Genomic DNA, 22,841 nt, shown 5'->3' with positions numbered 1-22,841 from the left:
ATCTCTCACCCTCTTCTATTTATTTACCCTGGGCCAGGGGCCTCCCTTGCAGGCTATCTGCTTCACTGATACCATTTCCATGGGTCCCCAAACCATCCTGTCATCCCTTGTCATGGCGTTGCAGACGCCCATCCCCTGAAGCTGGGCCTCATGCTTCTACCTGACTCCCACCTGCTTGGGCCTCCTCAGGTCTGCCTCTAACTACTGAGCTTCTACTCAGCAGAAGTTGCTGCACTCTGATACCCTAGTCCCCTCCCTCTGGCAGACTCCCTTCTCTCTCATGTTTCTAAACACCCTCTGCCCTTCTTTATGGCCAGAAAGTCCTGCTCTTGTGTCTTCTCTCATCCATCCTGTGCCGTCTCACTTTCCTCTACCTTGCTCTCTCTTCTCTACACACACATGCACACACTCCATGCCACACACCCTCTCTCTCTTCCGCCTTGAGTCTTGGGCAGCCCCCCATACCTCCCTGTCCCACTCCCGCCCTCACATCTCTCAGATACACCTGTCTGGCTCAGGTGGACCACGTCCTGCCACATACTCACATACGGCAATACATGAACATCTGCACCCGCCCTCCGCCTCGAGCCACCCCTACCCTGACCCCAGCCTCAGCCCCTGTGGCCCCTCCACACCCCTTCCCCAGCCACCTGTGCGCCTCTCCCTGGGGCCGGCAGCTGGCAGGCACACACTCAATCACTCCCCACCAGCGTCCGCACTCCCGTCACGCACGCTTGCCCGGATGCCCTGCATGGGCTTCTGCTCTGAAGCAAGGCGGGCCCAGCTGCCTCCCCAGCAGCCCCGGGTCCCGGCAGCCGTGGCAGGCAGCGGGCACTGGCGAGCAGTTCTGCTCCTGTGCACAAATCTGCAGAGAAGGGCACACGGTACAATTTGTTCAGGAAACAATAGCAATGTTTGACATGTCATAAGGATTGATGGAGCAGAAATTTACATGGGAGAATGCATTTTTAAACAGCTCCATGGAGCCCCGGTGCTTCACTGGTAATGCTTTCCACATTTATCATTCACTGAGCCCTTCTGAATAACTCTTTAAACTACATAAGATTAACTGCACTCTTGCAAGCTTGTGGGGCGGGGCTGGGGGGGCTGGCTGGGCGGTGCCGCTGTGTGAGGCAGGGAGGGACTCCACTGGAGGAGCCCAGTATCCCAGAGGCTGGGGTGGCCTCCACGCGGCCTGAGTAGGCCCACGGGGCCCGGTCCTCTCCCCTGTTGCCACGCTCCCTCCCATGGGGCTGTGGACGAGGATTTCGGCTTCTCTGTAGGATACAAAGCCTGTGGCCCGGACATATCATCTGGTCTGCCCCCAGTTCCGGGGAAATGCTTGGTGTTTCATTTCTGCGTCATCTCAGAAGGAAGCTATCTGATCCAAGAAGGAAGCCAGGGCTCGCGGGTGAGGGCATGGTGAGAGGTGGGCAAACGAGGTTTGGCTGGAAGTTGCTGCTGTGAGCACCTTCCTGGGGGTTCTTGGCCCGGGGGTGGGGCGCCACACCCCTGGGAGGAGAAGAAATGACAGAAGCTGTAAGGAAAGGCCTCCCACTGGACTTGGTGTAGGGTAAGAAGGTGAGTGCTGCAGTGGACTAGGGAGTGAGCGAGAGGGTGCGGGAGAGACCCCGGGGAGGCTGTGGGTCATGGGAAGAAAGTCCCCGGGGCCTGCTCTTGGCCTTCTGTGTGTGAGGAGGCTTTAGGACAAAAGAGTGCTACTGGGAGGCTGGTGACAGAGGCTCAGAGCCCATGGTCAGGTGAGTTGCCGAGTGGAAGGGCAGTTAGGAGAGGGTGGGGACCCGGTGGGTGGTGGACCGAGGGTGGACGGCCACCACTCCCTGGCACATGCCCATGCTGCACCACTCGCGGTCCTAGTACTGAACGCAGAGAAGGCCTCGGCATCTCTCAGTCCCACCTTCCCTACGGGAGTCAACAGCCAGCGAGACGTGGGTAGAGCCCCTCTGTGCTGCCTGCTGGAGTAATGTCTTTCTTCCTGGGAGGCCGGCACCAAGGCCCTCAAAAGGACCTGTGGCTCTGTGCAGGGTTGAGAAAAGCCCTCCGAAAGGGGAGGGCAAGATCTGGGTTCTGGTTCAGCTTCTGCTCAAACATCAGCTGTGGGACTCTGAGGAAGATCCTGGCTTCTCGGCCCACATGCTGCAGAGTCTCCTGACCGTCCACCTACTTCTCCTCTGGTGCTAGCAGCCCATCCACCACCAGAGCCAGATGGCGCATCGGGCCACATGGGACACCATTCTTCAGCTTAGAAGGCTCCCAGGGCACTGAAGACAGTCCAAACTGCTTGTAGCATCCCTGAGGCCTGATGCGGGCCAGCCTCTGTGGTCTCTAAGTTCCTCTCCTGGCCTGTTTGCCAACAACCACGGTCACATCCACTCTAATCCTCAGTTTCTCATCTGTAAAATGGGGCTAATGACAGTACCTGCCTCATGGGATTGGTGTGGGGATTTTAAAAGGTACACCACAGAGGGTACCTTAGACCAGTGCCTGGCACATAGGAACCTGCTGTCCAAGTGGAGCCAGTATTCATCTTTCCACACACAATTCTAACTATTCACTCTTTCTGGTCCTCAGCACACCTGCTCCTGCTGAGCCCTCTCTCAGCCGGCCCTCCCGCCTGGGCTGTGCCTGCAGTGGCTGGAGGAGGAGGAAGGAGGAGGCACTGAGCTCTGTGGGAGGCGGAGCTCCAGCAGGGGCCAGACCCAAGCCCTGCCTACTACTGTGTCAATCTGCAGCAGGGGGAGGAGGAATGAAAGCTAAGAACGGGCTGACAAGCACGCTTAAGGTGTGGGGTCCTCAGCTTGCTTGTTACTGAAGACATGGTGTTGTTCTTGGGCTCCTCCACCCCTTCCTTATTTCTCTTTATTTTATTTTAAAACCTGGAAATAGAAACTGATGGGGAGCAAATTGCTCTGGCCAGAGGCTCTGTGCTTAAAGAAGTCGTCATGGGAAAGCAATTACAGGATGTCAAGGGCTGTCAGGGTGGCCACGGCTGCCTGCGCCTCATGCCTGACGGTGCCTGGTGGTCCCCGGGCCTCCTGCTGAGGAGATGCCATGTTGGTCTGGAGAACAGGTGTGGGGGGCCCCATGGAGGCAGGGGGATAACTGCCATCACTGCCCTGCTGAGTATCAGCTCTGGGCCTGGCCCCGTGTGAGAAACGTGACATGATTTGACCCTAATCCTTAAAGCAACCAGCAAGATGGGGGTCACAATCCCATTTTACAGATGAAGCAATTCCAGCTGATATGGCTGCAAAAATAGAAATAGTAGCTCACTCTTGCTTAGTCCTTACTAGGTTCTAGGATTTATTCCAAGAAATCTACAAATATTAGCACATTTCATTTCTGCTCCTACTCTGTGAGTTAAGTACTAATTCTACCCTCATTTTAGGGAAAGTGCTCAGCTGAAGTAGAAGCTTCCAGCACCACACACAACACCCTGTACCCACTTCCAGGCGCCGGGGGCTGCTTTAGGGGAAGCGCCTGTGCCTCTCTTGGCCTATGGACTTTCTTCTCAAGGGAGCAATTGGAAAGATGGGGTGGCCACATTCCCCAGAAGCTGCCCCCACTCAAATGGGGCTAGGACTCACTGGATCCATAACCTAGCCTCCTTGTCCTGAGCTCGGATAGCTCAGGCATAACCTTCCAACTGATTTCCCAGAGGATGGCACTCCAGGAGCCCCACAAGCTTCACGGTGTCGTCTTGAGTGACCTCGTCTCACTTCCTACTCCCATCTGAGTTTCCTGGGGTCACTTCCCAAGTAAACTGCCTGTCTTCATGTCCCTGTCTCAGAGTTGGCTTCTGGGGAGCCAGGCCTCAGACACAAGCCTTAGGCTGGATGCTGGGCACCCATGGTGAGCCCGACAGGATGCCCCCAGTCCTCTTGGCACTCACAGTGGCCAGAGGCTCAGGGACAGCGGGTCCTGCAGTTGGTCATCAAGAGGGGGGGACTCGAACCTTCAATCTGTCTGACACTTGTGCACACAAATCAAAGAGCAAAGAAATCCTACTCCTCACTCTTCTACAATGCTGTCCATTTTTTTATGCCCTCAGGCTTAAGGAAGCCTAAACTGAGTTCCTTTAAAAAAAAAAACAAAACTCATCAGACTCCTTCAAACAAGGAAGACTGGAATGCAGAAAGTCATTTCCCCAGGGATGTGGGAGGGTGACTGGGGGTGAACGTGATGCTCACAATCAGAAGGGACTCGAGGCCAGTTATCAAGATGGGATTATGTGGTAGAGGATGAGAAGGGGAGAGTGCCAGAGAGATATGGAGACAGACACCGTGGCTGAGGCTCAGTCAAGTGGGGCCTGATGTGCAGAGGAGATGGAAGGAGGAAAAGACAGTCCAATCAACCCCCTGGGGATGCAGCCAAACTGTGGTTGGGAACACCTCCCCTCACTGCTAGATCTCACCACTGTATCCTTGCCTGGAGTCCGACCCCCTCCCTCCTCTCCTTGCCTGCTCCCATGGGATGCAACAGGCGGTTCCAGGCCTAGTGGGAAGGTGGGGAGAGGTACCTGGGTGGGACTCATGTGCCAGGACACATTCCCACTCAAGGTGACTTGGAGCTGGGTGGCACAGCCCCCATGCCTGCTGCCATCAGTGGGCTCCAGTTGGGCCAGCACGTGTGTCTCACTAATGAACCGTATTGATTCCACATCCTCCTGTTGTCTCCCTAAATGGTAAGCCACACATCTGATAGATTAAATACTCACACGATTGCCCGCCTGACATCTCCATCACTCCGCCTACAGGTCCCTAATGAATTTTACAGCCCCGCAACGACAGAAGAAATTAAGGTCAAAGTCTGATGCAGGAACTATAAATCACCTGTGATCCTGAGCCCAGCAGAGGCCTACAGTCCCAGCCCCTCTCGCACCTGGGCCAGCTCAGACCAGGGCTTGGTGGTGAGACAGGCAGACTGTGTGTAATCAGTGTGGGCTTGGGAGGGTGTGCTGGGCGCGTTCGTGCCTGAGAAGCAGCCCCTATCTGTAGACATTTGGGTTTCCTCACTCCTCTGCCCATCCCACCTCTAGTGGTTAGAATGCTCTAAGACTGAGAAATGAGCTAACAGGAGAGCAGCACATCTCATTTGTACAGATTTGCTTCCGAAGGAATTCAGAACAGTCTAGCCACATTGCTCTAAAAATGTCTCAGAACAGGCAGAGGATTCAACAGCCTTCTGTTCATTTTGCAGACAGAGAAACTGAGGTTCGTGGAGAAAACGGGTTTTACCAGGGTCCTTCAGCAAACTGAATCATTGACCTTCTGACTTCAAGGCTGCAGGTCTTATGACAATAGGAGTCTAGAGGGATTTTTGATCCTGGTCCTGTTTCTCCTCTGGGCCTTTGGGTATCCTGGGTAGAGAGAGGGAGTTCTGGGCCTTAGGTTCAGCCTGGACATCAGCCAGCCCAGTTCCCACTCTGTCACACCTCTCAGCCCCGTAGTTTCACCAGGTGAGTCTTGGAGGAGTTTAGTCTCTAAGGGAAGGCTGTGGTGCCTCATGGTGAAGGGAATGAATGGACTTGGCATCCTAGAGACAAGGGTTCACCCTCAGCTCTGCCTGTTCCACAGGTATGTCCTCTAGCAAGCGGTTAACTGCTCTGAACCTCAGTGCTCTCATCTATAAAGTAAGGACACTAATTTCTGCCTCACCAGGTTGTCGTGGGGATTCAATGAGATAACACACAGAAGGTGCTTAGTTTGGCACCAGGCACTTAATGTTAGTGCCTATCATCTGTTTAGCATGCACTCTGTGCCAGGCGCTGCACAAAGTTTACATTATCTCACCGAACCCCCATAACAAATCCATAAGGAACATGGTAATTGTCATTTTCCAGGAGAGGAAACTGAGGCCACACAGAGGTTATCTGGCAGAGACTTAAACACCTATGCCACCTCTCTCAAACGAACCAGGCTCTTTAGGTAGTACAACACTACCTGGCTGAAATACTACATTTCCCACCTTCTTTTGCAGATAAGCACATTCATACAACTAAGTTAGAGTTAACACCTATCCTTCTGAAACTCCTTCAAAAAATTTCAGAGCAAGGACCACTCCCATATTCAATTAGAGGAGACAACCATCACCCTGATCCCCAAATCAGAAAAAGATACCACCAAAAAAAGAAAATATAGGCCAATAACATTGATGAACAGAGACACAAAAATCTTCAACAAACACTAGCAAAAATAATTCAACAATAAGTTTAAAGGATCATGCACCATGATCAAGTGGGAATTCTCCCATGGATACTAGGACTTTTCAATATCTGCAAATCAATCCGTGTAATACACCACTTTAAAAAATTGAAGAATAAAAACCTTATGACCATCTCAACAGATGCAGAAAAAGCTTTTGATAAAATTCAACACTCATTTATGATGTAAATTTTCTAGAAAGTGGGCAGAGAGGGAACTTATCTCAACATAATAAAGGCCATATATAGCAAACCCACAGCTAACATCATACTCACAGGTGAAAAGCTGAAAGCACTTCCTCTAAGATCAGGAAAAAGACAAGAATGTCCACTTTGTCACTTTTATTCAACATAGGTATGGAAGTCCTAGCCACAGCAATCAGAGAACAAGAAGAAATAAAAAGGAATCCAAATTGGAAAAGAAGTAAAACTGTTGTATTCTGCAGATGACATGATACTATATATAGAAAATCCTAAAGATGCTACCAGAAAACTACTAGAGCTCATCAATGGATTTGGTGAAATTGCAGGATACAAAATTAATACACAAGAATCAGTTACATTCCTATACACTAACAGTGAAAGATCAGTAAGAGAAATTAAGGAAACAATCTTATTTACTATCACATCAAAATGAATAAAATACTTAGGAACAAACCTACCTAAAGAAGCAAAAGACCTGTACTCTAAAAATTGTAAGATGCTGATGAAAAAAAACTGAAGATGACACGCACAGATGGAAAGATATACCACAGTCTCGGATTTGGAGAATCAATTTTGACTATCATTATTCAAGGCTATCTACAAATTACCAATGGCATTTTTTTTTAAACAGAACTACAACAAAAATTTTAAAAGTTGTATGGAGACACAAAAGGCCCCAAATAGCCAAAGCAATCCTGAGAAAGAAAAATAGAGCTGGAGGAATCAGGCTCCCTGACTTCAGACTATACTACAAAGCTACAGTCATCGAGAGAGTGTGGTACTGGCACAAGGACAGAAAAACAGATCTACGGAACAGGACAGAAAGCCCAGAAATAAACCCATGCACCTATGGTTAAGTAATCTGTGATAAATGAGGGAAGACAACAAAATGGATAAAAGACAATCTATTCAGTAAATGGTGCTGGGAAACCTGGACAGCTATATGTAGAAGAACATTCCCTAACACCATACACAGAAATAAACTCAAAGTGGATCAAAGACCTAAATATAAGATTAGACACTATAAAACCCTTAGAGGAAAACAGAAGCAGAACACTGACATAAATCACAGGAGTATCTTCTTTGATCCATCTCCTAGAATAATGAAAATAGAAACAAAAATAAACAAATGGGTCCTAGTTAAACTTGAAAGCTTCTGCACAGCAAATGAAACATAAGCCAAACAAAAATATAATCCACATAATGGGAGAAAATATTTGCACATAAGCAACTGACAAAGGATAAATCTCCAACATATACAAACAAAATATATGCAGCTTTATACCAAAAAAAAAAAAAACAAAAAAACAAAACCCAATCACACATCTAAATAGACGTTTCTCCAAAAACAACATACAGAGGGCCAAAAAGAGGATGAAAAGATGGTCAATATCACTAATGATCAGAGAAATGCAAATCAAAACTACAATGAGGTATCACCTCACACCAGTCAGAATGTCCATCATCAAAAAGTCTACAAAAAAATACTGGAGAGGATGTGGAGAAAAGAGAAACCTCCTACACCATCAGTGGGAATGTAAATTGATACAACCACTATGAAGAACAATATGGATATTTCTTTAAAAGTAGAAATAGAACTATCATATGATCCAGCAATCCCATTCCATATATCCACAGAAAATCATAGTTTGAAAGGATATACATGCACCCCAATGTTCACTGAAGCACTATTTACCATAGTCAAGACTTGGAAGTAATCTAAATATCCCTTGACAGACAAATGGTTAAAGAAGATGGTACATATATACAATGGACCATTACTCAGTCATAGAAAAGAACAAAATGCCATTTGAAGCAACATGGATGGACCCAGAGATTTTCATACGAAGTGAAGTAAGTCTGACAGAGAAAGCCAAACATCATATGCTATCACTCATATGTAGAATCTAAAAAATGATACAAACGAACTTATTTACAAAACAGAAGCAGATTTACAGATATTGAAAACAAATTTATGGTTACCAAAGGGGAAATGTGGTGGGAAGGGATTAACCAGGAGTTTGGGATTAACATACATACACTACTATATATAAAGTAGATAACCAACAAGGACCTACTGTATAGCACAGGGAACTCTATTCAATATTCTGATAATCTATACAAGAAAAAAAAGTCTTGGACTTCCCTGGTAGTACAGTGGATAAAAATCTGCCTGCTAGTGCAGGGGACACAGGTTCAAGCCCTGGTCCAGGAAGATTCAACGTGCTGTGGAGCAACTAAACCCGTGTCTGACAACTACTGAGGTCTCGCTCTAGAGCCTGTGAGTAGCAACTACTGAAGCCCATGCACCCTAGAGCCTGTGTTCCACAAGACGAGCCACCACAATGAAAAGCCCATGTGCTGCAACAAAGAGTAGTCCCTGCTCACTGCAACTAGAGAAAGCCCGCACGCAGCAAAAGGTCCAGTGCAGCCAAAAAGAAAGAATCTGAGAAAGAATTAATACATGTATAACTGAATCACACTTAGTAGGGAAGTATTGCTTTGTCCTACACATGGATGTGTGAGTGTGTCTTCTGGGTCATGGAGTTAAACGTAATTTTCATTATGGATCATGATTTAAAAAAAAAGTTTAAAAAACACTAGGCAAACCAGGGGCCAAACGGGACTTTGAGCCACTCCAGAAACAAGGTGGAATGGACTGGAGCTGTCATCCCCGCCAACAAGGACGAGGCAGTAAGATTAGGCTACTCCAGAACCACAAGCCCAGCTCAACATGTCCCTAAACCTCTGCGGTCCCCCGCCCTGCTCCCGCGGCCTCTCCCGCCTCCTGCTTCCAGGGTCAGCTCTCAGGCCTGGGCCCCCTCCTGCTGGCCATTTCCAGGGCTCCTGACCCACCCGGCACAGGTGGACTCTGTCACACATTTGCTTTACTGCGCTGATGAACTCATTCCGGCTCCGGCCGCACTTACAGCTGCCCACTATCCCCTCACTCGCGGGGTCCCTCTTCTTTGCTCTGGTGTCTTCTGAGCAACTGCCTGAGAGGAGCAATCAGCGGCAACCCTACTGCAGGGGGTCTGACAGAAGCAGAGGGCCGGAAGTCGCAGCTCCTGGTGTAGGAGGGGCTGGCGGGGGCAGGTGGTCACGTGCTGTTGGCACAGCCTTCAAGGGCATCCAGCGGAATCCCTTCATTTTACTGAAGAGGACACCAAGGCCCTGGGAGCCACGGACCTGCACAAGGTCACCCAGGGACGACGCAGCCCCAGCTTGTGGAGGACAGGCTGGGCTCACCTCTCTGGACTCTGGAGACAGCTGATTCCAACAGGCTGGAGCTCAGCATGGGAATGGACACCTCATAGTGACAAGCAGCAAGTGGGAGGTAGACATCAGGGCTTTGGAATCAGGCAGATCCAGGTTTGAATCCTGGCTTGGTCACTTGCTAGCTGGCTGACCCTGGACAGATCACTAAACCTCTCTGGGCCTCCGTTTCTTTCTTCTGGACAATGGGTCCAGGAAGAGGTACGTAACATGCTGTAAAGGGCTTGCCATTTATATACTAAGCTTACAGGACGGGCTCACCAGGTCTGTGATGATGAACAACAGTGTCCTTTCTTTTTTTTTCTTTTTGGACAAAGGGCCAAAGGTCAGCAGCAGACAGAGCTGCTCCTGTCAAGAATGGGAATTCTGGAAGCACCAGTGAGAGAGGTGTAAGAGGCCTGATGGAAAAACGAGGCTTTAGATCAATTTGCCAAAAATCAAGCAGTCGAGCGACTAAATGGCAGGAAACTGCTGGACCTTGAACAAGGTCTGGGACAATCCACTTAAGGGCCAAGCTGGGGGAGCCCTGGCTCTCCATCTGGACCCAGGCTCTAGCCAGTCGAAAGCAGCACCCCCTGGACTCCAACCACAGGTCCTGTCAAGGCTCCTTCCAGAAGGCCAGGGTGGCAGTGGGCAGCCAGCTGTGTTCTCTCTCTCTCTCCTTAGTGCCTGTCCTACCTCTCATTCCATCCCATTCCGGGTTTCACGGATTGATATTTAGATTAAAGAGATAAACACATCCAGAGGAGCACTGAGGCCTGACAGAGGAACTTGGACCCGTCAATCACCATCAACCAGCTCAGCTTCCTCCCGGCGCCTGGCCCTGCTGACTGGAGATGAACGAAGAGCAGATTAAAGGGGCCCAGAAGTACAGCTTAGACACCCCCGCCCCGAATGGGGGACGATGTGTCAGTGAAGGCCTTCTAGGACAGCTTGGGAGCCGGACTAGGGTGACTACTATTTATGTGTGCTTGTGCTTGTGTGTGTGTGTGTCTAACCTCTCTTCCCCTCCCCAGGCTGCAGATAAAGAATTCAATTTTCTTTTAAACGGTGGGGAAATTGGAAGAGATTTTGTTCTGTTTAAGCACAGCTGGAGTTGCAGGTCTCTAGGGATTGGAGAACAATGAGATCAATTAAGATGCCTGCCGTGAGGGGGTGTCAGGAGGAGATGGGGAGAGCGTGTAGAGGTGGGGGAACAGGAGGAAGGGGAAGGGCAGCTGAGGGGACCCAGCTGCCAGGAAGTCCTGCCTCTGCTCTTTCCCGTGTTGACCTGCTCACCTCTGTTATGTTTTGCTAAAGAACCTGGATGAGGTCTAACCTTTGGGTAGTGTTATCGCCCAGACTTGCTGATCATTCACATTGGCAATTTCTGTCACCAGCTCTATACAATGATAGAATCGACCTGAAACACTGCTATCAGAAACAGGGAGAGGCCAACTATTCTAGAGGGGCGCGGATAACCCGGGACGCCTGGCCTGTGGCAGAGGCTGGTACCAAGCACTTGTTGTGCATAGGCACCAGACTACTATCTTTCCACGCATCATCCTGTGACATTGCTGAGATGGGAATTATTCTCCCTGTTTCATAGAGGAGGAAACCCAAACCCAAAGACAGTAAGTAACCTGCCCAAAGCCAACCAGCTGGTGTGAAACAGGCAGGACTGCAGCCCAGGGCTGTGTGTCCATTTCAGTGTTTGTGAAGGCGTGCCTGGCAGCCAGGTGGGGTGAAGATGGGCGTGCCTTGCTGGGTCTGGGGCAGAGAACGGCGGGGCCTCTTTCCAGACCTGAGCATGGGCTGGGAGAGAAGGCAGCACAGAGGAAAGGCGCTCAAATCTTCCACCCCTTCCCATTTCCACTGCCACCTGGGTTGTCGGAGCTGTCGTCTCTCACCTGGTCACCCCACTTGCACCCTGGCAGACTCTCCCTCTCCTGCTGGCCTGCTCTCCACACAGCAGCCTCCATGATTCATCTGGCTCCCCTTCAGCACAGTCACCCATCCTAGGGTGACCTCCTGACCTCCTCCGGTCTTCCTTTCCCCTCAGGAAGTATTTACCTACACCAGGCTCTTGTCTCAAGACTCTCACCTGTGGCTCCCTCAGCCTAGGGCAGCTCTCTGCAGAATTCTCAACTCAGAATCCCCCCGCCATCCTTCAGAGCTCCATCCATTGTCACCTTCTCTGAGAGGCCCGTTTTCCTTGACCACCTGGTGCAACAGGTAACAATGCCACAGCTGGGACTCCCCCCTTGCTGCCCCCGGCTATACCTTCCCCCATGGCACGTGTCCCTCTCTGACACACTCTGGATTTCCTTATTCTCCCACCCCTGCACATACAGGGAGGTTGGTCTGTCTCGTTCACTGTTGTCATTTCAGGCCATTGATCAACAGTCACTGAATGAAGGCATATGGTAGATGCATCTAGGGGTGTGAAGGAGTATAGATGTCCCTTGTCCCCCAGAGAAGCAGAGTCCTGCTCTAGAGGGGGCAGCGGGGAGGCCTCTGCAGGGGAGAAACGGGCTCACAGGGCACCTGGCGCCATCAGCAGCAGCCCAGGCAGCAAGGTCAGCTGGAGCAGACCTGTCTGCAGAGGGAGGCTGAAGGGCGGGGCACATTTCAGCCTTGACCTTGTAATCACATGCCCTGATTAGAACAAGGAGGCCTAAGCGACCCTTAAATCTGGTGGCCATTGCAGCTCCTGGACCCCTGCCTTTGTTCCTGGGCTGTGGCCTGCACCCCAGACCCCGCCTGATCTAGGAAGGATAATCAGAGGGCATCCAGTTTAGCCCCCACCCCGCCCTTGGAGTGAGCAGGAAGCCAAGGCCCAGAGAAGGAATGAGACTGGCCCAGGGTCACAGGGCAAGTTGGGGTCTAGAGCCCAGGCCTCAGGGCTCCCTGCGTAGCAGTGTTCCCCCAGTGCCTATCACCAGAGTGGGTGTTAGGGAGCCTGGCACAAGTAGTGAAACATAAGTTACAAGGCTTCAGATTCGGACAGACACCTCTGCCCTTGACCTGCTGGGTGAATGTGGGTGTATAATCTCCCCTTCCCATGCCTCAGTTTCCCTCATGAGACTGCTGCCTCCATTCCTCCTTCCAAGAAGCTGCCCTAGACACTCCAGTTCACAGGAGTCCAACCTACTCTGTGCCACACACCCCAGGGAGGGGGGCACCCGGACAGAGAGAACCTGCCTTCAGGAAGTTCTCAGTGGAGTGGGCAGGAGAGGACATTAACAATGCTGCCCCAATATAAATGGCGAGGACAGCCAGGGAAAGCGAGGTGCTGGCACAGAGGGGAGCTGGAGAGGAGGGGGACCTCGGGGGAGGTGGGCCCCTTACAGAGGGAGGTGGCTTCTTATGGGGAGGCTGCCATTAGAAGAGCTGCCTCTTAGGGTTGGCAGGCATTTGATGGTCTCAGACTGGAGGGAGGGAAAGCCAGGTGCAGGAGGGGTTTGAGGACATGCAGGGATATGCAGGGAGGCTAGAGACTCTGAGCAGGCAGGAGAGAAGGGGTGTGAGGGATGTAGTGGGGCTGAGGGCTGGAAAGCGGCTCAGGGCTGGGGTACAGGGGCCTCAAATGCTGACCCAGGCCTAGAGCACTGGAACTTTATGAGTCAGGGAGTACCAGGGGTTACTCTCTTTTCTCTCTCTTCCCCTGTTGGTGGAGAACTCTTCCAGGCTGAAGATGAGATTGGAAGGGTTCCTATTTGTGTTCTTCTGCTTGTGTTTGTGCAGGGCTTCCCTTCCCTGGAGGCTCAGATGGTAAAGAATTGGCCTGCAATATGGGAGACCTGGGCTCAATCCCTGGGCCAGGAAGATACCTTGGAAGAAGGCATGGCAACCTACTCCAGTATTCTTGCCTGGAGAATCCCCATGGACAGAGGAGCCTGGTGGGCCACAGTCCATGGGGTCACAAAGAGTCAGGCATGACTGAGTGACCTATCTTCCTTCCTTCCTTCCTTCCTGGAGGAGGAGTGGGAACTGGTTCTCCTCTGGCGCCATGCTCATGTGCAGTATTTTAGGAAAATGGCGCTGACTTGGAGTGAGCTCTGAGGGGGTCTAAGACACCTTCGCTTATGCAAATTCTATGACATTCTTCCCTCTGACGGCTGGGGAGGGACTATAGCTTCTCTTCTTAAGTGTGAACCTGCCTTGATGACTCACTGTAACCAACAACATTCAGCAGAAATGATGTGGGGTGACCTCTAGGCTAGGTCACAAAAAGCCACGCGGCTTCCACCTGATTCTCTTGAGACACTCACTCCCTGGAGGCCTCTTCTGGGAGGCTCCCACTATAGACCATGTCTGAGATGCCTGGGCCACGTGGAGAGACCACAGCCAGGAGCTCGGAACAGTGTCCAGTTGAACCAGTACTTCAGCCAGAGCAGCCCAGGCACTGGACAGAGGGAGGAGTCACCCCCAGACCTGGAGGGGCAGAGAAGGGTTCCCCTGCTGCCCTGTCCACATTCCTGACCCACCTGATCCACGAAGGTAAGAAAACGGTCACTGCTTTTTGTGGCCAAATGTGGGATGGTTTCTTATGCAGTCTTTGGAACCAAAACAAGCTTGGTGGGCCCCTGCTTGGAGCACGGCACATGGCAAGTGATTACTGAGGCAGTGCTGATGGAACGTGGGAACAGACAAAGACAACGGACCACCATGGAGCTCCTTTGGGCACAGAGCTCTAGAGTTCCTGTAGCCAGGACAGGCTGCATAATCTGCATAATTTCCCAATGTGAAATGAAAACACAAGGTCCCTTGTTCAAAACTGAACAATTTCAAGATGGTGACAGCAGAGCATCAAACCTAGGGTGGGGCTCTCCTAATTCCAGCTTCCCAAGCAAATGCCCAGTCTGCACTCACAAGAAGCTTGTCCTCCTGTCTCACCTGCTGCAGGCTTCTCTAAGAGTCTTAGCCCTCCTCCTGCATCCTCATTTAACCTGTCTTCTGTTCCCTGACACTGGGGTCTGAGTGTCAGAGTCCAGGGTTGGACACAGGCAAGAACTAGCCAGTGTGTCCACTGAGAGGACCCACTCACTGTCCAGTGGAGTCGGAGCCAAGGACAGAGTACCCAGGACCCAGGTTTAAGCAAGTGATTCATGGCAGTGATTCCTCAGCGTTCTCTGAAGCTCCACTGAGCCCCGCATTCTATGGTAGATAAGAGCACAAGCAACAGTGCTAGCCATTACAGCTCCCAGCCCCTCAGAGCTTTCTGGTGGTAAGCAGTCTAAACGCACCTCTTTTCATCCTGGCACAGATACTACTTCTATCATCCCCACAGCAAATTCTGGGAACTGGAGATTGGACACAGCCAGGCATCTGTCCAGGGTCACAGAGACGGCAAGGGTGGGGCACAATTTCAACCTGGGTCTCTCTGGTTTCCAGGTTTTGCTCCTAAGGTTCCCTCCTGAAGGCACTGATGCAGCTGGGAGGCATTTCCCCCACTTGCAGAGTAGCAAGTCCTTCTGCGAGGGGCCAGGGGGAGCAGGGAGCACCACTTGAGCCGAGGCAGGGGACTGGCCTTTCCAAACCATCTTGCTGGGCCACCGAGTTCCCAGCACCCGGGGTGAGGCCCATGTTAAATTCCTTGGATTTAGCAACATGGGAAGGGGTGTGCCCTGAGCCTGCAGGCATCACAGAGCTAGGGAAGAGGCCCGCAGCCTGACAGCTGGTGGAAGAGACATGCTGCATTTCAATTCTTCCAGGACCAAGGCTGGCCTTTACCAGGGTCCGCCTGGGGCAGTGACATCACATCACCTTTCCCTTTTGGTGTCACTGATACTCACTATGGGCAGGGGAGGAGGAGAAGGGGACCAACAGCAGCAGGGCTGCCTCTGTTGATGCTGCTGTGGATGGAGGCCAGGCTGGACAACAAGGAAAAACTGGTGAACTCCAAGAGTGGGGAGGTGACCACCTTGAAATCATCAGCAAACTTCTAGATGGGGGCTGAGAGGGAGGCAAGGGAGGGACAGGCAAGGGAGCCTTAGAGAACAGTGGGTGGGTGAGGGGTCCCCGAAGGACAGGAACAGGTCTATGTTGCCAGGAGTAAAACTAGACAGCAAAAATCAACCCTTTTTCTCAGGCACAGCAATCTGGAATTAAGCCTCATGGAACCAGAAGGCCCTGAAGCAGCACCGGCCCCACCATCTTGCTTTATAACGAGGACACTGGGGCCCCAGGGGCTCAAGGATGTGCCCAGGTTACACGGCTTCCCTGGGGCAGAGCCATGACTCTGAGTCCTGGTGCCATCAGCTCAGCCAGGAGGCCAGCATGACTTGCTGACATTTTCTGGGTGTTCCTGGCCAGGCTCAGCACCGAGCATCTTTACCCACCATTCTACCGAACTGTCACAACACTCCCAGGTAGGATCCTGTCAGGGTACCTCCCCAGGTGGCAGAGGTGGAAACAGGTCCATCTTGGCAGAGCTGGGCTTACACACAGGCTGAAGGGCACCCAGATGGGGCCCTTAAAGGCCAGTGACCGTAAGAACTACAGTTTAGGTTTGTAAACACTTAACTATTTCATCCATCCCACTCTGCTGAAGCCTCCCAGCAACCTAGGCAATACAGGCAGGCACGACTTTCTTCACCACATCCCAGAGAAGGAGTGACTGGTCCACAACAGAACAGGATTCAAGGACCTGCCTGAGATGGAACCAGACTCCCAAGGATGGGCTGGAAGAGGAGCCAGGAGGGTTTGGCACTCCACCCCTGGGTTAAGCAGGCTGAGCTGGTTCTGGGCCCTGCACCTGCCCCATTAGGGCCCTTATGTACCTCTCCTTCTTGCAGTGCTTCCTGCCCAGGGCAGAATCCTGTTTTGTCCAACAGTCCATCCTCTGCCCATCTCTGTTGAGCGCCCCCCATCCCCGGAGCAGGGAAGGAAGTGGGATGAGACCTGCCCTTCTAGCTGCTGCTCCTCCTCAGTGTTAGTAAATCTGGGGACACAAGTTCCACACTACAGGAGGTCAGACTGGCTCCTTGCACATCTCAGGAGAAACTTCTGCCAGCTGTTTCCCAAATGCCAGCCATGGGTCCCCAGGATGGAATAGGTAAGAGAATGTGAATGGATGAACACAAGACTTCTCCACTATCAGAACAGCAGCCCAGTGGTTGCATTTGGGGTAGGCACAACTCAGGAGGAAGACAGACTGCTGAACATCCCCCACCCCTCACTCCCACCTCAGAGGATCAGCACTCCACCTCCTTATACATCACACACCCCTCACTGCATTCTAGCCACAGGGCCTTTGTACATGCCAGTCCCTTTTACTTCAATGTACCTCCTTCCATTTGCTCACCTTGCTACTTGCTACTCAATTGCTACCTCCTCAGGGAAGCCTTCCCCTGAGTCCAGTCAAGGTCAGGTGCCCTGTTACAGATCTTCATAGCTTCCTGATCTCTCTACACAGTAAGTAATACTTAATGCAAACATTCATTTCTTAGTACTAGCATCAGGCCTTCCCAAGAGACTATAGACTTCATGAGGGCAAGACTCACATCACCATTGAATTCTCAGGGCCATGTGCCTGACACAGTAGTAGGGACTCAAAAAAACATTTGTTCCATGCATGCTTAGATTGCACTGTTACTGTCCAGCAGCATCCACATACCCCACCAGAACCCAGGTACCCATCAGCAAGGCTACAGGGCTGCCCGAAGCCCAGAAGAGTCCTAGGAAGAAACCCCATAGTCTTTCTACTCAAGTCCTGTTATTATTAGGTCAGGAAGCGGGATAGGAAGGTGAGAATCAGAGCAGCCTGGGGATATGAGAGGGGAAGAAACCACATAACCTAGAGGATGAGGAGCCACCAGCTTCATACACACATGTTCTGTATACATGTATCTGAGAGCATGTAGTTGCAAACACACATACAGGCACAGACACAAGAGCATGCCTGTGTGCATGCACACCCCACCCCCCCCCCCCCCCACACAAGCAAACATATGCGGTGAATGTGCCCCTACACAGACCTCCCCTCTGTGGTCACCCTTCAGAGTGGGGCTCAAGGTCAAGCCTTTCCTGCCCTTTCCCCTCCAGCAGTAGAAACTCATTTTTCTAGAACTGGGGCTGTAAGGGTCTCAAAACCTGGAGTGAGGGAGGTTCAGGGAACAGGGAGGTGAGAAGAAATGCCATCCCAGCTGGGATGCCCAGGTTGGAGGCGATGGTTCCCTCCTGTTCTGCCTTCCCCCTGGACAGAGGATGAGCTACAGAAAAGGTACCCTGTCACAGTGGGGGTTGGAGAGGCCTCTTGCAGCAGGCTCTGCCCTGGCCTTCAGTGCAAATTAAAACATTTTCCTTTTCTTCATAGTTTTTTTTTCTTCTTCTTCTGACATAGCTGCCCATGAAACATTTTAATAACATCCCAGAAAAGGTCAAGGAGAAGGAATTTCACAGTCTCTGAGCAGGAGGCTATAACTTCAGCCCCTCCTGGAGCAAAGCAGGTGGAGAGACTGGGCTGACACTGGATCAGAGGGGAGAAGGGCAGGGTGGGAGAAGCCAGGGCAGTGGGTGTGGTGGGTGTGACCATAGAACTTGCCACCTGCTAGAAGCTTTGGAAGTACCTTGGTGGGGGGGATTGGGAGATGACAGTGAGTGGGGGGTCACCAGGGGATGCTTTCACATCTGTCATTCACACCTACTGATGGCAGCCTTGGTGGGGGGAATCATGCCCATTTTGCAGATGGGAAATGAAGGCTCTCAGAGGTGATATAGGTAGAGGAGGATGCAGTGAAGGCAGGGAGGCAGCGCCCATGGTTTCACTTTGGGACCTAAGTTCCTTCAGACACAGAGCCTTGCTGCTAGAGATTATCGCGGGGTGAAACGGCCCCCCCACAGCTGCACAATTCCACAGACCCTGGGGCTGGGACTGTGACAGGAAGGTGCGAAGGGCTTGACAGACACACTCAGGAACTAGAGGCAGCCCAGAAGAGCCAGTCCTGAGTGGGGACCCTCAGGCAGCCACAGAGCCTAGACACATCTGCTAAACATCCAGAGAGGGACTGGAAAAGGGGTCCTGGGCAGTGGGCAGGGGATCCATGCAGGCCCAGGAACTGCTCCAGTGCTTGAGGACACCCAGTGTGAGAACCCACTCTCCAGTGCCAACCCTGGATGGAACTGGGCTTCACACATAGTCCTTGGCACCTGCAGCTGGGCATCAGCCAAGAGGTGTGCCACTCTATATCTCACATCCCACCCCTGCCCCCTAGGCTCCCTCAACCCTTGCAGGGCCACAGGAGATGGGGACTGCAAAGCAAGACCCTTCTTCTTCAGCAAGAGTGACAGGAAGGAATCCTTAGTCACATGCCAAGCCTGGGCCTTATATCTGAATTTTTTTCATAAGGTTTTTATTGAAGTATAATATGCAGAAAAGTACACAAGTCATAGGTGTAGTCTTATGAATTTTCAAAGGGCACACCCCATGTAACTAGCACCCAGATGAAGAATCAAAACACCCTATGACATCAGAACTTTCCCCTGAACATCTTATGACATCAGAACTGCCCCATATAAAGATAAGCACTATGTTGACCCCTTTTTCTACAGATCAATTTTGCATCTCTTTTACACTTAGGGAATCATACAAAAAGTATTCTTTCATGTAGAGCTTTCCCCCCCTGCAGTATTATATTTTTGTGAGATGCATCTATGTTCAGTGTGGCTACAGCTTGTTCATTCTCCTTGTTGGACAGCATATCCATATGGCCCCAAGCTCTGTGAGAGACAGGCTGCTTGGGTGCCCTTCACCCTGACATTGGAAAGTGGCTGGGGGGATGAAGAGGATTTCTTTGGGTCCAGAAGGCCAGAGCCCTGGTCTTGCTCTCTGGTGGGGCCCTTAGAGGCTGCAGGAGGGCCCATCGGGCCTCAAGCACCAGGTGACTGATTGCAAGGAGCAACGCGGTGAAAGCCGGTGGAGCCACGGGCTGGGGAAGTAGGCAGGAAAACAGCCGCAGCAGACTCACTGTTTGTGTCTGACGGCCTGCCTAGCTAAACATCTGTTTGAAAAATTAATAACTGTCAGATGGGAAGGACCTGGGGGCTGAAAACAGTTTCACACCATCTGTCTGTAGAGTAAACACACTTTGGAGTAGGGGGTCTGGGATCGACAGGCAGTGTCTGTGCCCGGAGTGAGAATGCAGCGAGAAGGGCAAGGATTTTGGGGGCCTCAGTGGGCAGGGAGGGGCAGCAGCAGGTTAAACTCTGTTTTATTGAGCACCTACTATGTGCAAGCCCCTGTGCCTGTGTAGCACACATCTGCCACTGATCTGCTCAGCAACCCTCTTTGTTCTGATAACAGAGGCTGCTGTAGAATAGCCCCTGTCCCATTCTCAGCCCATGTAATTTGAATGGGACTGACCTACGCCCTGACTCCACTAGGGGGAGCATGACCCATCTCTGCTGCTGCTGCCAAGTCGCTTCAGTCGTGTCTGACTCTGTGCGACCCCATAGACAGCAGCCCACCAGGCTCCCCTGTCCCTGGGATTCTCCATGCAAGAACACTGGAGTGGGTTGCCATTTCTTTCTCCAAAGCATGAAAGTGAAAAGGGAAAGTGAAGTCGCTCAGTCGTGTCCGACTCCTAGCGACCCCATGGACTGCAGCCTACCAGGCTTGTCCGTCCATGGGATTTTCCAGACAAGAGGACTGGAATGGGTTGCCATTGCCTTCTCTGGTATATCAGAATTATGGTGGCCCAGTAAGCTGGGTCAATGAGAATCAGCTCTGGGAGTTTTGCTGAAACTACTGAAAAAGAACATTTCTTTTCCCCCACCGGGGTTGATAAATTGGTGAGAAGTGAGCCTAGGGGTGCTGGTGTGCCTCTCTGCCAATACAAAAAAGCAGAGGCTGGTGCTGAAGTCAGATTCCTGCTCAACCTAGTGCCTGGATACAGCCATGCCTGAAATCACTTACACTTCCGAGTTACAAGAGCCAATACTCTTTTTGTTTGTTTGAACCAGTTAAAGGTTTCTGTCCCTTGTGACTATGAGTCCTGACTGTTACTAATGGACACCGGGAGGGTCCCCTGTTAAGGTCTCAGCAAAGACAGCTGGGGAGGTCCAGAAGCCCATTCTTCTGTGGTGCCCATGCTCAGAGAGAGAGGACTGCCCTCCTGAGAGATGGCTGGCACCTGCCCCCATTAGAAGGTAGGTCCAGGGCTCTTGGCCCACTCAAGCTCACTATCTCTCAGGACAAGGCAGAAAACTAACCCTGGGCCCAACTTCATCTTTTCCCAGGTGGGTACCTTTTCCACATTGCTTCCTTGGCCAAGGAAGCCTCATCATGAAGAAACCAGATGCTCTAACACACTAACACCAAAACGTCTGAGGGCTTGGGGGTACCCCCTCCCCGAACTGCCCACACTCCTTGGGCAAAATCCCTCTGGATGCCTCCTAATGGTTTACCCCAGAGCTCAGTTGCCCTTCAAGGGAGAGAGGACTCACCAGGACTGTTAGCACCGAGGTCCCCACAGTGACATTCTCGTACAAGCTGACATTGTACAGTGGCTGGCTGAAGATGGGTCGGTTGTCATTCTCATTGATGAGGGTGATCTTCACCTTGGCATAGCCCACATGGTCAGGCACACTCTCATTGGCAAAGAGCTGGGTGTGCAGAGTAAGGAACCAGTGAGCACTTGTATACTCCTGGAGCCCTTGTTCCCATAAGTTCCCCTGGGGCCGGCACCCATCCCAACCCAGAGCACCTGTGTGAGTCACTGCCCATCCCTGTGTGTGCTCCTGGGATTCCCTCCATCAGTGCTCATAGGGTCAGGGTGGTCACAGAATCTGCTGGGGAGGCAGGGGTTAATGGGGGCTGGACTGGCTCTTGATGGGCTTCTGAGACTGTGATGGTACCTAATAAAATTCTACTCAATTCTTGAACATTTCCTTATCCTCCTTGAAAAGGGGAGGCCCAGGCCAGCCCCTGCCATAGCTTGGTGGGCTTCTTTAGGTCAGATCCACAAGGGAAGAATGGGGAAAGGTAGCAGGAGAGATTTAAGGGGATGGTGCTGCCCCCTTCCTCCCCTGAAATCCCCCTCTCAGCCAAGGAGAGGCGAGGGGACTTACATCAAAGTCGTAGCGGTCCACAGTCTCATAGTCCAGGGGGATTGCCACTCGGATGCGAATATCTGCCTTCCCTTGGACGGAGGTGGGGGAGATGATGAAGTGGTGGGAGTTGTTCCCCACCAGGTACACCTCGAACATGCTGTTCAGGCCCTGGGTCAGAAGAGAGAAGAAACTAGTTAGAATGCAAGAAGCCAAGGCCCAGAGCGTGGCTGGAGGAGCAGGGCAGCAGGGGTAGGAGAGGCAGATGAGGTGTTAGGGCCGAAGCAGGACTTGTCAACCCCCCAACCCCAAAGTGGTCTGGCCTCCCATGCATGATTCTGGCTTGGCTCCCTGGCCTTCCTGCCCACGTCCAGGCCTTCCAGAAATTTCCTCCAGTTGTTTTTGCCTTTATCAGCCCACCAGATGCTCACAACATCCCTTTCGGGTGGTTTGGTTCATTTTCCATCTCCCACTCCCTCTTCTGTTCCAGTGACACTAACTGGGGGAAGTATCTGCAAGACCCAGCAGGGAGAAGGTGGAAAGAAAAGGAAAGAGGGCCAGAAGGGAGTGGAGGGGGATGCAGCAAATAAGTGTTCAGGGTCAACTTGGACCAGAGAAGGCATGAGGGCTGGAGCAGGACAGTGCTTTTCCTACGTCCCCCTTCTGGGTCGTGTCAATCAAGGGAAACGCTGCCTTTCTTACATGTGGAGTAGGAGCCCCCCCAGATGGCGGAGTGTCAAAGTGAACCCCTGTATGCCCCTCTCTGTGGCCAGCCGTGCTGGCTGGGAGGACACAGGATCCCAAATAGTGCAGAGTTGCCGTGCCCTTCACTGGTTCTGCCAGGACCCAGTAGCCTGAGGCCATGGTTTCAGGCGAGGAGGCCTCGCTCTAGGTCAGGTGTTTCTGATCACTCCAATCAGGGCCAGAGCTCAGGGAGCCCTCAGACGCCACCTGGCTTGTCCTCACACAGGACGTGTGACATCTCCATGCTACCCATGCCCCAAATCAGGGGGAAGAGCCACTACTGAAGGCGGGAGACAGGCTTCCTCTGAAAGTGATCCAGGCTCCTGCATGGAGGGAACTAACCCCCAGACTAGCCCCCCCACCT

General features: G+C 51.8%; 1 protein-coding gene across 1 annotated transcript in view; it reads right to left on the bottom strand.

The window, feature by feature from the left end:
* The window catches only part of CDH23 (cadherin related 23), a 437,615-nt gene that overhangs the window by 158,255 nt on the left and 256,519 nt on the right, over window positions 1-22,841 (bottom strand). The window contains exons 13-14 of the mRNA XM_065922525.1: window positions 21,755-21,904; window positions 21,131-21,289 (exon numbers count right to left, since the gene is read on the bottom strand). Coding sequence (XP_065778597.1) covers window positions 21,131-21,289; window positions 21,755-21,904 — 309 coding nt within the window. The remainder of the gene's footprint in view (window positions 1-21,130; window positions 21,290-21,754; window positions 21,905-22,841) is intronic.

The sequence above is a fragment of the Muntiacus reevesi genome, chromosome 2 (assembly GCF_963930625.1).
Source record: "Muntiacus reevesi chromosome 2, mMunRee1.1, whole genome shotgun sequence".
Classification (NCBI taxonomy): domain Eukaryota; kingdom Metazoa; phylum Chordata; class Mammalia; order Artiodactyla; family Cervidae; genus Muntiacus; species Muntiacus reevesi.
Note: the sequence above shows the minus strand (reverse complement) of the source record. Positions and strands in the feature narration are given on the sequence as shown.